The 12,718-nt window shown below is 27.5% G+C and overlaps 1 protein-coding gene across 3 annotated transcripts in view; it reads left to right on the top strand.

Moving 5' to 3' along the window:
- LOC118064506 (endothelial transcription factor GATA-2-like) overlaps positions 1 to 11,183 on the top strand; it is a 44,826-nt gene extending 33,643 nt beyond the window's left edge. For 2 of the 3 annotated variants that reach the window (XM_035079153.1, XM_035079154.1), the window contains exons 6-8: positions 6,712 to 6,901; positions 6,983 to 7,188; positions 8,806 to 11,183. In XM_035079153.1, the coding sequence (XP_034935044.1) occupies positions 6,712 to 6,901; positions 6,983 to 7,188; positions 8,806 to 8,832 (423 nt within the window). In that variant the 3' untranslated portion in view covers positions 8,833 to 11,183. The remainder of the gene's footprint in view (positions 1 to 6,711; positions 6,902 to 6,982; positions 7,189 to 8,805) is intronic. The other variant, XM_035079155.1, reaches the window with a different exon arrangement.
- The last annotated feature ends 1,535 nt before the right edge of the window (positions 11,184 to 12,718 follow it).

Raw genomic sequence — 12,718 nt, 5'->3', positions numbered from 1 at the left:
AATATCCGTTACAATAACACCAGTGTACTTATTAATAAATTTACACAAACGATCTAGAGTCATTTAAAGACACTTTTTATATCCTCTGAAGTAAATTAAATTTCACAATTTGGTTACACAGCAGAAAATAATTTGCAAAGAAGCATGCACTGTAAATTCATGTGAATTAAAATAATACACATGAAGTGTGTTTAATATTAGAATTTTATCTACAAATTATTGTATTTTGTAGTCACTTTTTACTCACTTTAAGGCGTGTTATTAAATTCTATAATTTGTTTATGAACATTTAATATTGTACACATTTTATATGAGTTTTTTTAGCACACTCTGAAAATTTTGGAATCATAGTGTAAGATTTCTGATAATAGTGAGTTTAATTTTATCTATCCTGAATGGTAAACGAATTATTGTAATCTTTGTAAAGGAAAAGTGACATTTTTTTAGTTTAATTTGTGACTTTTTACAGTCATTTACAGATCTATAGTTAGAAAATAACCCATTGTCAAATTAAAAATGGGATTCTTACTAAATATTTTAAATATAAAAATTTGATATTAATTCAAAAGCTCTTCAATATTTTCTACACTTAATAGGATTAAAAATTTAGCAAGTTTCACTACGTCAACTTCTTCTTGTTCCTTACACGGATAAAAGAAAACATGACTCAGTACTGTGCTACACAATAATCTCTCAATTGCCAAATTACAGTCTTGAACATTATTTCTCCCTGCCTATTTCGTTCATCTTGAATAAAAAGCTTCATTTTTTTTACAAATGATCATTTTTTGTATACAAGTGATAAACATTAAATACTTCTCATAAGTATAACTTGGATCCAGCTTGAGAATCTAGGGTTTAAAGTGCAGATTTACCTTACAGTGTGCAATAATGTTTACTATCTGATCATCACTGGTCACAAAACTATATCATAAGCTGTAAATAGATTTGAATTGTCAATTTTCTGCTGTATTTGTTAAATTTAAGCAAAAATTCTTTATGAGACAATTAAATACCAGGTAATAAAATAACGAAAAAAAAACCCAAAAGTATGAAGATCGTGTGTAAAGGCCAACCCAGACATGTTTCCCAGTAATCATTAATTAAGCGAGAGAGGGTCTCCATTACTAAATACTCGCGACACGGCGACGCGCCGACGAAGAATAAATTGTCCGAAGCACGATGGTTTCAAGTTTGAAATAAAAAAAAAAAAAAAAAAAGAAGAAAATACATATTAAGAGAAGACTATACCACTTGTTAAAGCAGAAGAAAGGCTATTTTTTTTTAAACTGGTCAGTTTATTATCGAATTGAAATTTCTGAAATAGACGAATTCCTCTTGTTATACATATATGTATAAATTATAATTAAATCATTTTAGATTCCATTGTGGAGGAATTATTTAAAAGTTTCCTTTCTCTTAATCACCATCATGTGCACCATTAGAATTCTTAGGTACCAGGATTTCTATTAACATTGATAGAGTAATTAATAACATCCTTGGTAACTAGAAAATATGCAAAAAAAAAAACAATGGTAAAATATGTTGGGGTTATTTTGAATAAAAATAGCAACCGTACTCATATAACTCGGTAATATTACATTCTGTCTTATTTGACATTTATCATTTACATATCCGCACATACAACTTTGATCATCCGATAACAAACATAATTTTAGGACATTCAGTACTCTAGAGATCATCATGTGAACACCAGCCAACAGTTATCATTAATCTCCCATGCTACTTCTGTTTATATTTAAAGACCTCGTGCTTGTCGACTTATGTTCATGGGATGTTACCAGTTTTCAATATATATATATCCTTGTAAGAACAAAGATTGGCTCATTCCTGGCCCAACGTTGAATCGAGGTTGAATACATTGGCCTAATGCCGGACCGGGAATGAACCAATCTTTGTTCCAACATACTAGAGTATCTATATATATATATTCTTAAATACATGTATTTTGCTTAAGGAGTTTAATTTATAAAAATTCTTAGAATCTACTTGAATCTCAACTTTAATTTCCCTGTCATGTTAAGTCATGATAATGGTATGTAAATGATAAATAATATATAAAATACATTGCCAAAGGTTTGAATTGTAGATCAACATTTTTATGGGGTTTTGATATATCGTTTCATGTTGATGAAACAACTTCCACAACTTGCTAAACTTATTCGTCATTATTAAAATGTACTGTCACTTTGGATTTTTATTCAAGACTTATTCTTCCTTCATACATTCTAGTCAGACATCAAGTTTAGTGTTGAGGCAACTAAATTCCGGTAGACTTTATCTTCATCTGATTTCAATTAATCTGAATATTTCTAAATCAATTATATACAATGCAGTGATAGGAAAGCTTTTGTTACTTCTTCTAACAGATATTACCTGGAAATAATGACTGAAATTTTGAAAAACATTTCTTAATCTGTGGCAAAAAAAAAGCTAATGTGCTGATGGATCAACAATTAAAAGTACTTAATTAATTAATAATTATTAATAATGATTCAAATTAATAATCAATAATAATTATTAACTGGTTTATTCATAAGACAGAAGTATTTTATGAAAAAATATACTCTTTGATGATGAAGCAGTTAACATCATTGCAAAATATTCATTATTCTATTATGATTTTCAGTGATTATCACTTTTATTCCTAGAGAGATAGATAGAATATGGAGAAGGTAATTTAAATTCTCTATCTTCAGAATACTAGCAATAAAATTTTGAAAGAAAATCGAATACATTAGTGAAGGAACGATATGGCTAGTTTCTTGATCAGTCATTTCCTGATGACTGTTCATCCTCTGGTGCATTGACCCTACTATTCTGCACGGCAATTGAATAATGAAAAGCCCGGATTGTAAAAATTGTAAAGTGAATTTATATCATAAAAAACTTAAATTGTACTTTGCTTCACAATACTTCTACTAAATTTTTTAATTAACATCCAAAAGGTCTTGCACCTTTGTATAAACATATTAATATCATTATTGTGTTGAAGAAAAATTTAATTATTGTCCAAAAATCATAGTGTTGGCTAAAATTCTCTTGATCTATATCAAAGATTGATTTATTGATGGCTTAATAGAGGCAATTATATCTATCATTATTTTAATATTAAATTTGTACAAAGTATTTACTGTTATTAATTATCTTAATTTTATGGGCAATATGACTAGAATACAAATTGTCTAATCTTAATATTCTCTATTCAAAACTTTCACTCATTATTGTGCATCAAGTGTCTATGATCATATTGTAGTGCACGTCGGATAACAGTTTTGCTACTAATGTGACTTTTAGATTTTCTACAAATATATAAACTCAATGTTATTAATGAATATAAGAGATTATAAATTAAGGCAAAATAATAGTTCAATGATTAAAGAAAATGACGGGTTAATTATTTGTTAAATATAATAGGACAATTAAATTGACAAAAAATCATTCAAATCATAATAATCGATTTAAATATATCACTGATTACTCAAGAAAATATTGGAGCATCTTCTGATGAAATCATTTGAACCCCTTTTATTCTAAATTTAGTTTCCATCCAATTTGGATCCAGTTAATTACGCTATAATCAGAACAATGTTCCAGAGACGCAGAAAATATCCTTGATGGTAACAAAGGCTGGTCCAGTCTTAGCCAACATTCGATTAAAGTTGGCCACATTGCCAATTTTTATTCCTACCAGGCATTCTATAGCCTTAAAGCAATTTATGTTTATGAATCTTGTTCAACACTAGCATGAGATCAGGAAAAATGTTATCCATGTGCTAAAATTTCACATAAAAACGGTGCTAAAAATTATATTGATGCAAAAAATTATACAACAGAGGAATGTCAAGTTTTTAAACATAATATTTTTCAAATTACAAATCAATAGTATTTGTTTAAAGTCATTTGTAGATACGATTAATGTTAAAGTTATTATTACACTCATTATAATTCAATTTATTAAGTCCTTAATTGTATTTTAAATACCTTTTCTTTCAAACTAAATCTTCATAAGTATTATTTTCTACATTTATTATCCATCAATCAGATGTGAATATCAGATATTATTACAAACGATATAAATAGTATATTACACATTATAGAAGAAATGTTAGATATTTCATTCTACGTGTAGAATTACTTCCCAAGCTGAAAGCAAAATTTTTTTATCGTTTAGAGAAGAAAGGAATTGATTATGCGCATGTGCGAATATATACAATAAAAAAAAAACATGTTTCTTTTTTGCTTATTTTTTTGGAATTTCATTCGAAAGAAAAAAAGAAATTTACTTTTGGACTAACAAATTATTTGGTATGACAAAAAAAAAATGTTGGTAAAAAATTCGAATTTTGTCAAATAACTAGTTATTTAATTTTAGAGTAAATTTTTTTCTCAACTTGTCATTTGTCACAAATATTTGAATCATAAATAATATATGCATGATAGATCTTTAATATTGTTCTATTTTTTTGACATCATTTTTTTTTTAGTTTCAATTTTTTTGTTTCTTTTATTTACACTTTTCACGGTTGTATACACGCAGTCTTGAGTTTATTCATTTTACCATTAAAGCTGCTCATTGTATTCAAATTGGTTAAAATCCAATTGAAAAATTTTCGTGAAAGGATTCAACAGCAGTTGACAATATCAAATATATATATAGTCATCTGCACTATAAAAAAAAAAACAATATACCAGCATAAATATTTTCTATTTTAAATTTAAAAGCGAGAAAAAACAAAGAGTTTGAAGCTTTGAGATCAAATATATTGCACCGTTAATATGGCAAATTCGGGCAACGGCATAATTCTGAAAAAAAGCCATTGACCGTCTGGAAGAAGAGTGCAACGATAAGGGATAGTGAAAAGAGTAAGAAGAGCAGCAAAATAAATGTACAAAAAGTGCATAAGAAGTGTAAAAGAAAAGAAAGAGAAATATTATAAAGGTTACAATAGTAAAAAGCAAGTAGAAAAGAGAGAAACAAAAAAGAGTAAAAAAAGATAGAATAAAGACAAGCACATACGCATCCACTTGTCTTCGTCGGTCCTTCTCTTTATAATACCGGGAATCTTTTCTTTAACTTAGCAGTTGCGTCACGTCGCGGCGACTACAAAGTCCTGTCATTGGACTTGCTCCCACCTTACTACTGTCTTTCTTTTATTTCTAATGGAATGTATGATGATGTGCAGATGCATGCTTATATATTTATTTTGCCAGTTATTTTATATATTTTTTCTCTCGTTAATAATAATTTAATAAATTTAGTAACTAATTTTCAATAATTGATTTTTTTTTAATTTATTGTAGAACAATTTGAGTTTTTATCTCTAATATAAAATCGAGATTATGTTTCAATAGTCTTGACATATTATCTATGCTAATCAGATACATTACATAATGTTTTTCTGTGCTTTTAAATTTACGTGTATGAATAAATCATTTAAATAATCAATAAGTCAATGACACGCAAGATGTTTGAAGACAGACTTTACTTAATTGAAGAAATTATGTACTTCCTCAATTGAAAAAAAAGTCTGATAAACCAGAAAAAATCTTGTAATACTCAAACTCTTTTATGCTTGTTAAATTATAAGAAAAGCTAAGTTAGACGATTTATGAACTGTGATCTCTTGCTGAGTTGCACTGATAAATGGTGATTTCAGTAATCCTTATAATTTATTAGTCCAAAATTAAAATAAAAAAGTATAATCAATAACCTTTCATCAAGTACGATGATAACTGATGTAAAGTAATACTTAAGATTCATTTTTTATGAAAACAAGTATTGATAAAACAAAAAAAAAATCTGAAGTGGGCTGATATCATTAAAAATATTCTCATAAACATGAATTCATTAATATTTTACTGAGGCTTTTCTTTCATGCTAAATTTCTAAAGTTCTGACTTAACTACCCAAGCAAGACAATTAAAAAACAATTTTTCTTTTGACAGATTAAAGATACTTTTTTTTGGAGACATTTAAGATAAAGTGATTTTAAAGTAGTCAGAAGGATATTTTTAATGTGTTACTTGGGTAGAAATATTCTATAAGAACCTTACAAGAACAAGTTCATTTCATGCACACCAATAATTATGACTTCAAACATTGGGGGTACTTAATAACCTTGGGCCATATATTCCTTGGGCAGACCATCATTTTGGATAGGCAGCACTACTATCAACTTCATCAGTTCCTTTACACTGAAGAAATAGTTTCAGTTGGACTGAAAAATTAGATTTTAATTAAGTACTTAAAAACAAAAAAAAAGAATCCTTATTAATATTTTAAGACTAGACTATTTCTAATACATAATGCTCTTGAGTAATAGATCTTTATTACCCAACATTCAAAGCAACATAACAGAAGTTATAACACCGTTCTTGTCCTCTATGCAGTCATTTAGCAATTCTGCTGAAGTTGATTTTTCAGTGTAGGTTTTGATGATCAGAGTAATAGTTTTAATGAACAGACACATGGACCACAAAAGGATTCTATAAGAGTTCTATTCTTCTGTTTGAGGTAGAAGATCTTAAAAATAAAAACCAAACATTTAATTCTTTTAAATAAACATTTTAATTCCTTTGAACAATAAATTAGAATAAAAAGTTAGCTTTAAATATATGTTTATAATTTTGTATTGAAATAACAGCTTAATAACTCATAATTAAACTTTATTTTCATGTATGTTACAGGTTAATCGACCTTTGACGATGAAGAAAGAAGGTATTCAAACACGTAATAGAAAACTTTCATCGAAAAGTAAAAAGAAAAAAGCTGGAGGTTGTCTAGGTCTAAGTGGTGTCATGGGGGATATGATCAAAGCAAGTGGACACCTTGATCTCGATAATAAACCATTTCATTCAGGATTTGGCTCTCCAATGGGTAAAGTTTTGAATTTTATTTTCATAATAAATATGTCATATTTGAAATATCAAACTAATAAGAATGTTTAATTAATTAAAGCAGCAACGTCACAACACCATCACACTATGCATCCGGCTGTTCAACACTACATGTATCACTCTGGTGTCGGTATGGCTGGAGGTCTTCATCAAGGATTTGCACCACCAGCACCTCCTCCAATTCATCCTCATTCTCACCCTCACTCACATTCTCATCACATGACAAGTCTTCAGGGTCTACAGTTAGCTGCCACGACGAACGCAATGGTATGTCATTAGAGGGATTTTACTGAATATTTTTACAAACATTCTGTCAGTTTAAGAATATTTGACAGTAGAATTTGGAGTCATGTTTTTTATAAAAATTACTTTTTCTTAAATATTTTTACATTCAAGAAATTTCAAAGACAATTTTTTTGTAAGTTAATATTATTATAAGTGATTGACAATTATATTATCAGGTTAAATTATCGATTTAATGACATAATAGTAATTTTCTACTTTAATTTAATGATTATTTATTTATTTTTTACCTTTGATTTGTTAAGAAATAATTGTTCAATAATCTACCAATAGATTATCATGATATCTTTTGTCTAGAACTGATTACAGCTTAATTAAATTCAATTAATTTAAAAATGTGACCAAAAAAATATTAAATATATCACGACTGTTTTGATAAAGTAGAAATAAAGATTAAAAATGATTAAATAATAATCATAAAATAATAAATTATTAATATTTCAAAGTAATTTTATGTAATAATGTTTAAATAGTATTTTATCCAAATAAGGAATAAACATAATAAATATTTACTACTATTTTATTTCACTATATATTTTTTTGAGGTCTTTACAGTCTTCCTTACACGTACTAACCATCCATCAATCAATTTTTTTTTCTCTACTGACAAGACTACTCCCGATGCAGCCTTTTAGATTGCGTCTACAATTGACTTACTTCCTAACTCTGAATTATGTTATAATTGTAATTATAATTGTTCATAAGCAAGAACTGGGTATAAAAAATTGTCACGCTTCACAAAGTCTTGCTTTATTTGTTGGCAAGATTCTATTTTTATTATGCCTATTTGGCCAATTAGTAGTAGTCAGTACAAATTATTTGCAAAAAAAAAACAAATATTTGATTAGTTGAATCACTGCCAGTTATTGTTTTTGTCAAAAGTGATATCTATTAGAGGTATTGTTTTTATTATTTAGACTCTTCACTTTTTCATGCCAATGGAATCTGCAACTAATTAATTTCTCTGGTGATATGTACTGATCCTGTGCGATAATTTTTAGTAGGTATGCCTGGGACACTATATAAGAGAGATCAAAGTAGACTAATTCGAAACACTTTTAAAAAAATTCAAACAATTACAATGATACAATAATAAAAAAAACGACAATCAAAAATATTTAGTTAAAATAAACTAATTATAAATATGTTCATCACTAACATTAAAACTCTGTAACTTATTTATTCAACTGAACTGACAAAATCCCTTTATTTTAACTTGCACATCAGTTATTCAAAAAATTCCAGTTCTCCCTTCTGAGTAATTGTTTGAATGCATTGTGAAATATTTCACCTGAGATTCCTCTTAGTTAATTAGTCATTGAGGTGGATACCTTGATAGTCCCATGGCATTAGTTGATTTTAAACCACCTTCAAACTATAGAACTCAAAAAATATGAAAGAAAATGTAATGTCAATCATCTTGGAATCATTTTTTTTTTTAAAGTTGCTTCTTTACTAATACCATCTTCAAAAAATGTGGTTCATTCTACTAATATATTAAGATGATAAATTTTGTTGATCCTATTTGTGTTGTTTATAATTGAATCCTTGTAACATATGTGATATGGTCTTTTGTTCTAGACTGGTTGGCGATCTGAATACACATGAATAAGACTTAGTAATTAACAACAACACCGGAAGCTCAGGACGTAATCCACCATACTGGAATAAGTTTTTATTCTTTGGCGCTAATTTTGTGGTTTATATGTGCATATATTCCATCCAAAAACATTATAAGTATATAGAATAGTAATATTTCCCCATTAATAATTTCTTTAATTCCCCTAATTTTTTTTTGTTTATTACTCAAAAGCTCCAATTTACGTTTCTTTTTTTTTGTTTTTTTTTTTTTAATTTTTATGCAGTATTGTCTGGTATATTTTATGTATGTACATGATTATCAGGGTGACAACTTGTAAAGAATTTCGGAATTTCTTGTAAATATGTAAAGAATATCGTTACGTGATAAATATTTCATGGCAACGGTTCCAAGTACAAATTCAGTCAACTAATATCTTCATTAAGTCGGTATGTTTATTGTAAATAATAGAATTGAAAATGGTTTACGATTCAATACGTTTCGTTAGCATTCGTTTCTCGCTCAACTTATTTCACTAACTTATAAAAGTAGAACTGAAAAAGTCGAAGATTTAATGACATTTATGTATATCAATGTATTTGAGTGAATTTATTACAATGCGGCTCACATTTCTTACGCTACCTTCCTCTCATGAAGTGACATAATTTAGGGTCATATGTCCAACAAACTAAAAAGAAACCAGTTTTGGTATATGTACAAATATTTATGTGAGGGATAAACGATAGAAAAAAAGCCCTTCTTATCGATCATTATCGTGCAATTTAAGATTTTATCAATAGTACGACTGTTAATCTTTATTCATTAATACTCTAGAAAATTTTGTATCATCAAAATGAATAATTAAGCAGCTTTTTGATACCAACATTAAAAAAGGAAACAAATATTCATAATAAAATATTAGGAATAAAATGAACAGTCGTACTATGTATGATCAATTAATTATTGATTAGAAAATAAAAAAATATAACGTATAAATAAAATTGAATTTTTCGGCAATCGTAGGTCAACGATTTGAAAATTTTTCATTCGATGATGACTCTCGAATTGCTTATTCAAGAAATTCTATTTTAGTCGTTTGAGATACTATCACATTTCGGGATCAGTGATTTCTGGAAGTCCTAGTGAACTTATACAATGAAATCAGTCTGTCATATGTAAAAAAATGGAATACAAAATATTTATACGTTACATCAAGTGGTTGAACTTATATGAGTATACTATAGTGTTAGATGTGACACATATAAATTTCGTATCCTTCGAGAATTATGTCATGTATACAATTTTGAACGATATATTGACAAATTATTATGCAACAAATATGTATGGATGTATGTACATATATTTGTTGCATATTTTAAATGAAGGGTAGAAGTATCGTATGACAAATACTCGTTGAAGTCAATGATTGTGTATAATTTTAGCGAATAATCAGATAAATTTATCTAGGTAGTCAAAGTATTAAAATGGATAAATAGAAGATAATCTGCAAAGTTTACTCTTGATTTCCGATAAATAATAAATTAATATGAAAAAACGAGATAGAGAAGTAAATGGGAAAGAGAGAGAGAAATAAGACCATAATGTGATTTTTACTTATAGATATCATTTGTTTTTATTTTATTTTAAATGCGAAATTCATTCATTCGAAAGCTGAACAATTAATACTTTTATAAATTTACTCGATTGTAAAATTTTTATTCCTACCAGGTGGCCTTGATAACATTGACGAGTCTCATCTAGAGTACAATTCATGAACGAACAATCTATTAGCAAAAAATGCTCCTATTAAAGCATCATAAATTAATTGAAATTTAACTAAACCATTTGTTGATCAATGCAATGGTGATGTTTGATGTTTGATGTTTTGATAATTTAGATTTATCACCAAAGAGATGATTAAAAGAAGACTGTTTGTTATAAACTCAAATTAAATTGGAGTTCTCGTCATGTTCATGTTATCGTTGGCACCTGGTATGAGTCAAAATTTGATATTTTACTAAAAGAAAACTTAGATAGTAATGAAATAGTATATCAGCGGCGTATGGGAAAATGCTTTTTTTCCAATGTTTCTTGCGATTCTACAAATACGTGCGATCTGTGTGTAAGTCTACATTTAAACAAGGGTATCTATAACAGAGTATTATTAAAAGCATATATCGTAGAATGTATAAAATGGTTTTTAACAATGAAATACTGGAAGTGGAAAATTTATAGCCAAATGGAAGAAGTAAAAGTATATTGACGCTAGAATGTTTTGATAAGCGTCCTATTCCTATACTGTGAACATGTAAAAATGAATGTAAAATATAATTGTAAAAAAGTTTTAATTTAAAATAAATTAAATGATGAAATATACATATATACTCTGTTTATTTATTGATAATCCTAGATTAAGCTTGATATGAAGTTTTTAAATTTTTACGGTTTCAGAGGCATAGAATATAGGCAATTTTAATATCATATTCCAGTAATATAATTCTTTCATTCCCGACCAGTATCTCATTTTAGTGAAATTTTTAATCTGTTTTTAGTAGATTTGTGATCATAGCAGGCATATTCTTCTGCTATGAATGTTTAGTTTAGAATAAATAAAAATAAAAAATTTAAAAAAAAACTATAAACCTGTCATTGATTGAGTATATGACCCATCTAAGTTGGCTAAAACTTGCAAAAAAAATGTATCTATGTTTATATAGTAGTTAGAAATAGTATAATTGTTCAGTTGTTTAACTTTGTAATATATCAAATAAATGTCAACATCAAATTTACTTGTTTTTATAAAAGTTGCGGTTATTAATAATTATTTATTTCACTTTATATACACTTTAATTATATGATAGATAGATAATCAACATGCGCGACATTACCTTAGAATAATCCTTCAGAATTTTTACCGGTTCCATTAGTAAACATTCTTGCACTGTAAATCTTAACGTTCTCACATTTCAAAGTGTGTTAAAAAGTGTTTATCATGTTGATCTATCAAGAATAGGTTTCTCTGTCCCAGACTTGGACCAAAATGGCCATATTACCTTTAGTTGATTAATGTTGGGCTACTTTTGGGTCTACTTGTATTCACCTGAGATTTATTTATAATAAATAAACATTTGATAATATAATTTTATTATTATAAAATAACAAAACACCAAACTGTAAATTTTGATGAATTATTTAAAATAATCTTACAACTTTGGCGATTCATATGTAGCAACTGGAATAGTTTTACATTTTGAATAACAAGAAATAGTATTTAATATAACTTGTGTTTCAAATTTATTTCGTTTACAAACTCCATTTGTAATATTTATTATTATTATTCTCAAGTTATGTATGACCAGTAAAAAAATAAATAGATATTAGAGAAATAATATATCAATGACATCAATATATTTACAATCAAAATGACCATTGATATAATTTTGTTAGTCATTGAATATTGTTTTTAAATACTCAATAATAATAACGTTTATACGAACAACTGACTCACGGCTGTTCCAAATAGCTGACCAAGTTTAGGTATAATTTTAAGTCGCAGGTGTACACTGGAAATGTTTTTGTAAAAAGGACTATATCAGCTTTGGTAAACCAAGAACCTGGCTCATCCAAGCTGATATCTTTTCAAAAAAGATTTAGTAAGAATCACTATGAAATAATATCCATTAATTTTAACTCTCGTTGTATTACTGGATTACTACTAATAAAATAGGTCATTTTCAGTTAAAATGTTACATCATGATGAATGAAATAACGAATTTTTTTGTCTCTTAAGATCAAATATATTTTCAGTTAAAATAGGATAGTATAGCAGGAGCATTTCGCAGTGCGTGAAGAGATCTCTACAAATCTGTCCACAAAAATCCCCGTAACTCTATTGCTATTGTATCACAAGTCGAT

Source organism: Chelonus insularis, unplaced genomic scaffold (assembly GCF_013357705.1).
Source record: "Chelonus insularis isolate UGA/USDA-ARS -01 unplaced genomic scaffold, ASM1335770v1 contig_235_pilon, whole genome shotgun sequence".
Classification (NCBI taxonomy): Eukaryota; Metazoa; Arthropoda; class Insecta; order Hymenoptera; family Braconidae; genus Chelonus; species Chelonus insularis.
The sequence above is the reverse complement of the archived record's forward strand: the minus strand, read 5'-3'. Positions and strand labels throughout refer to the sequence as shown.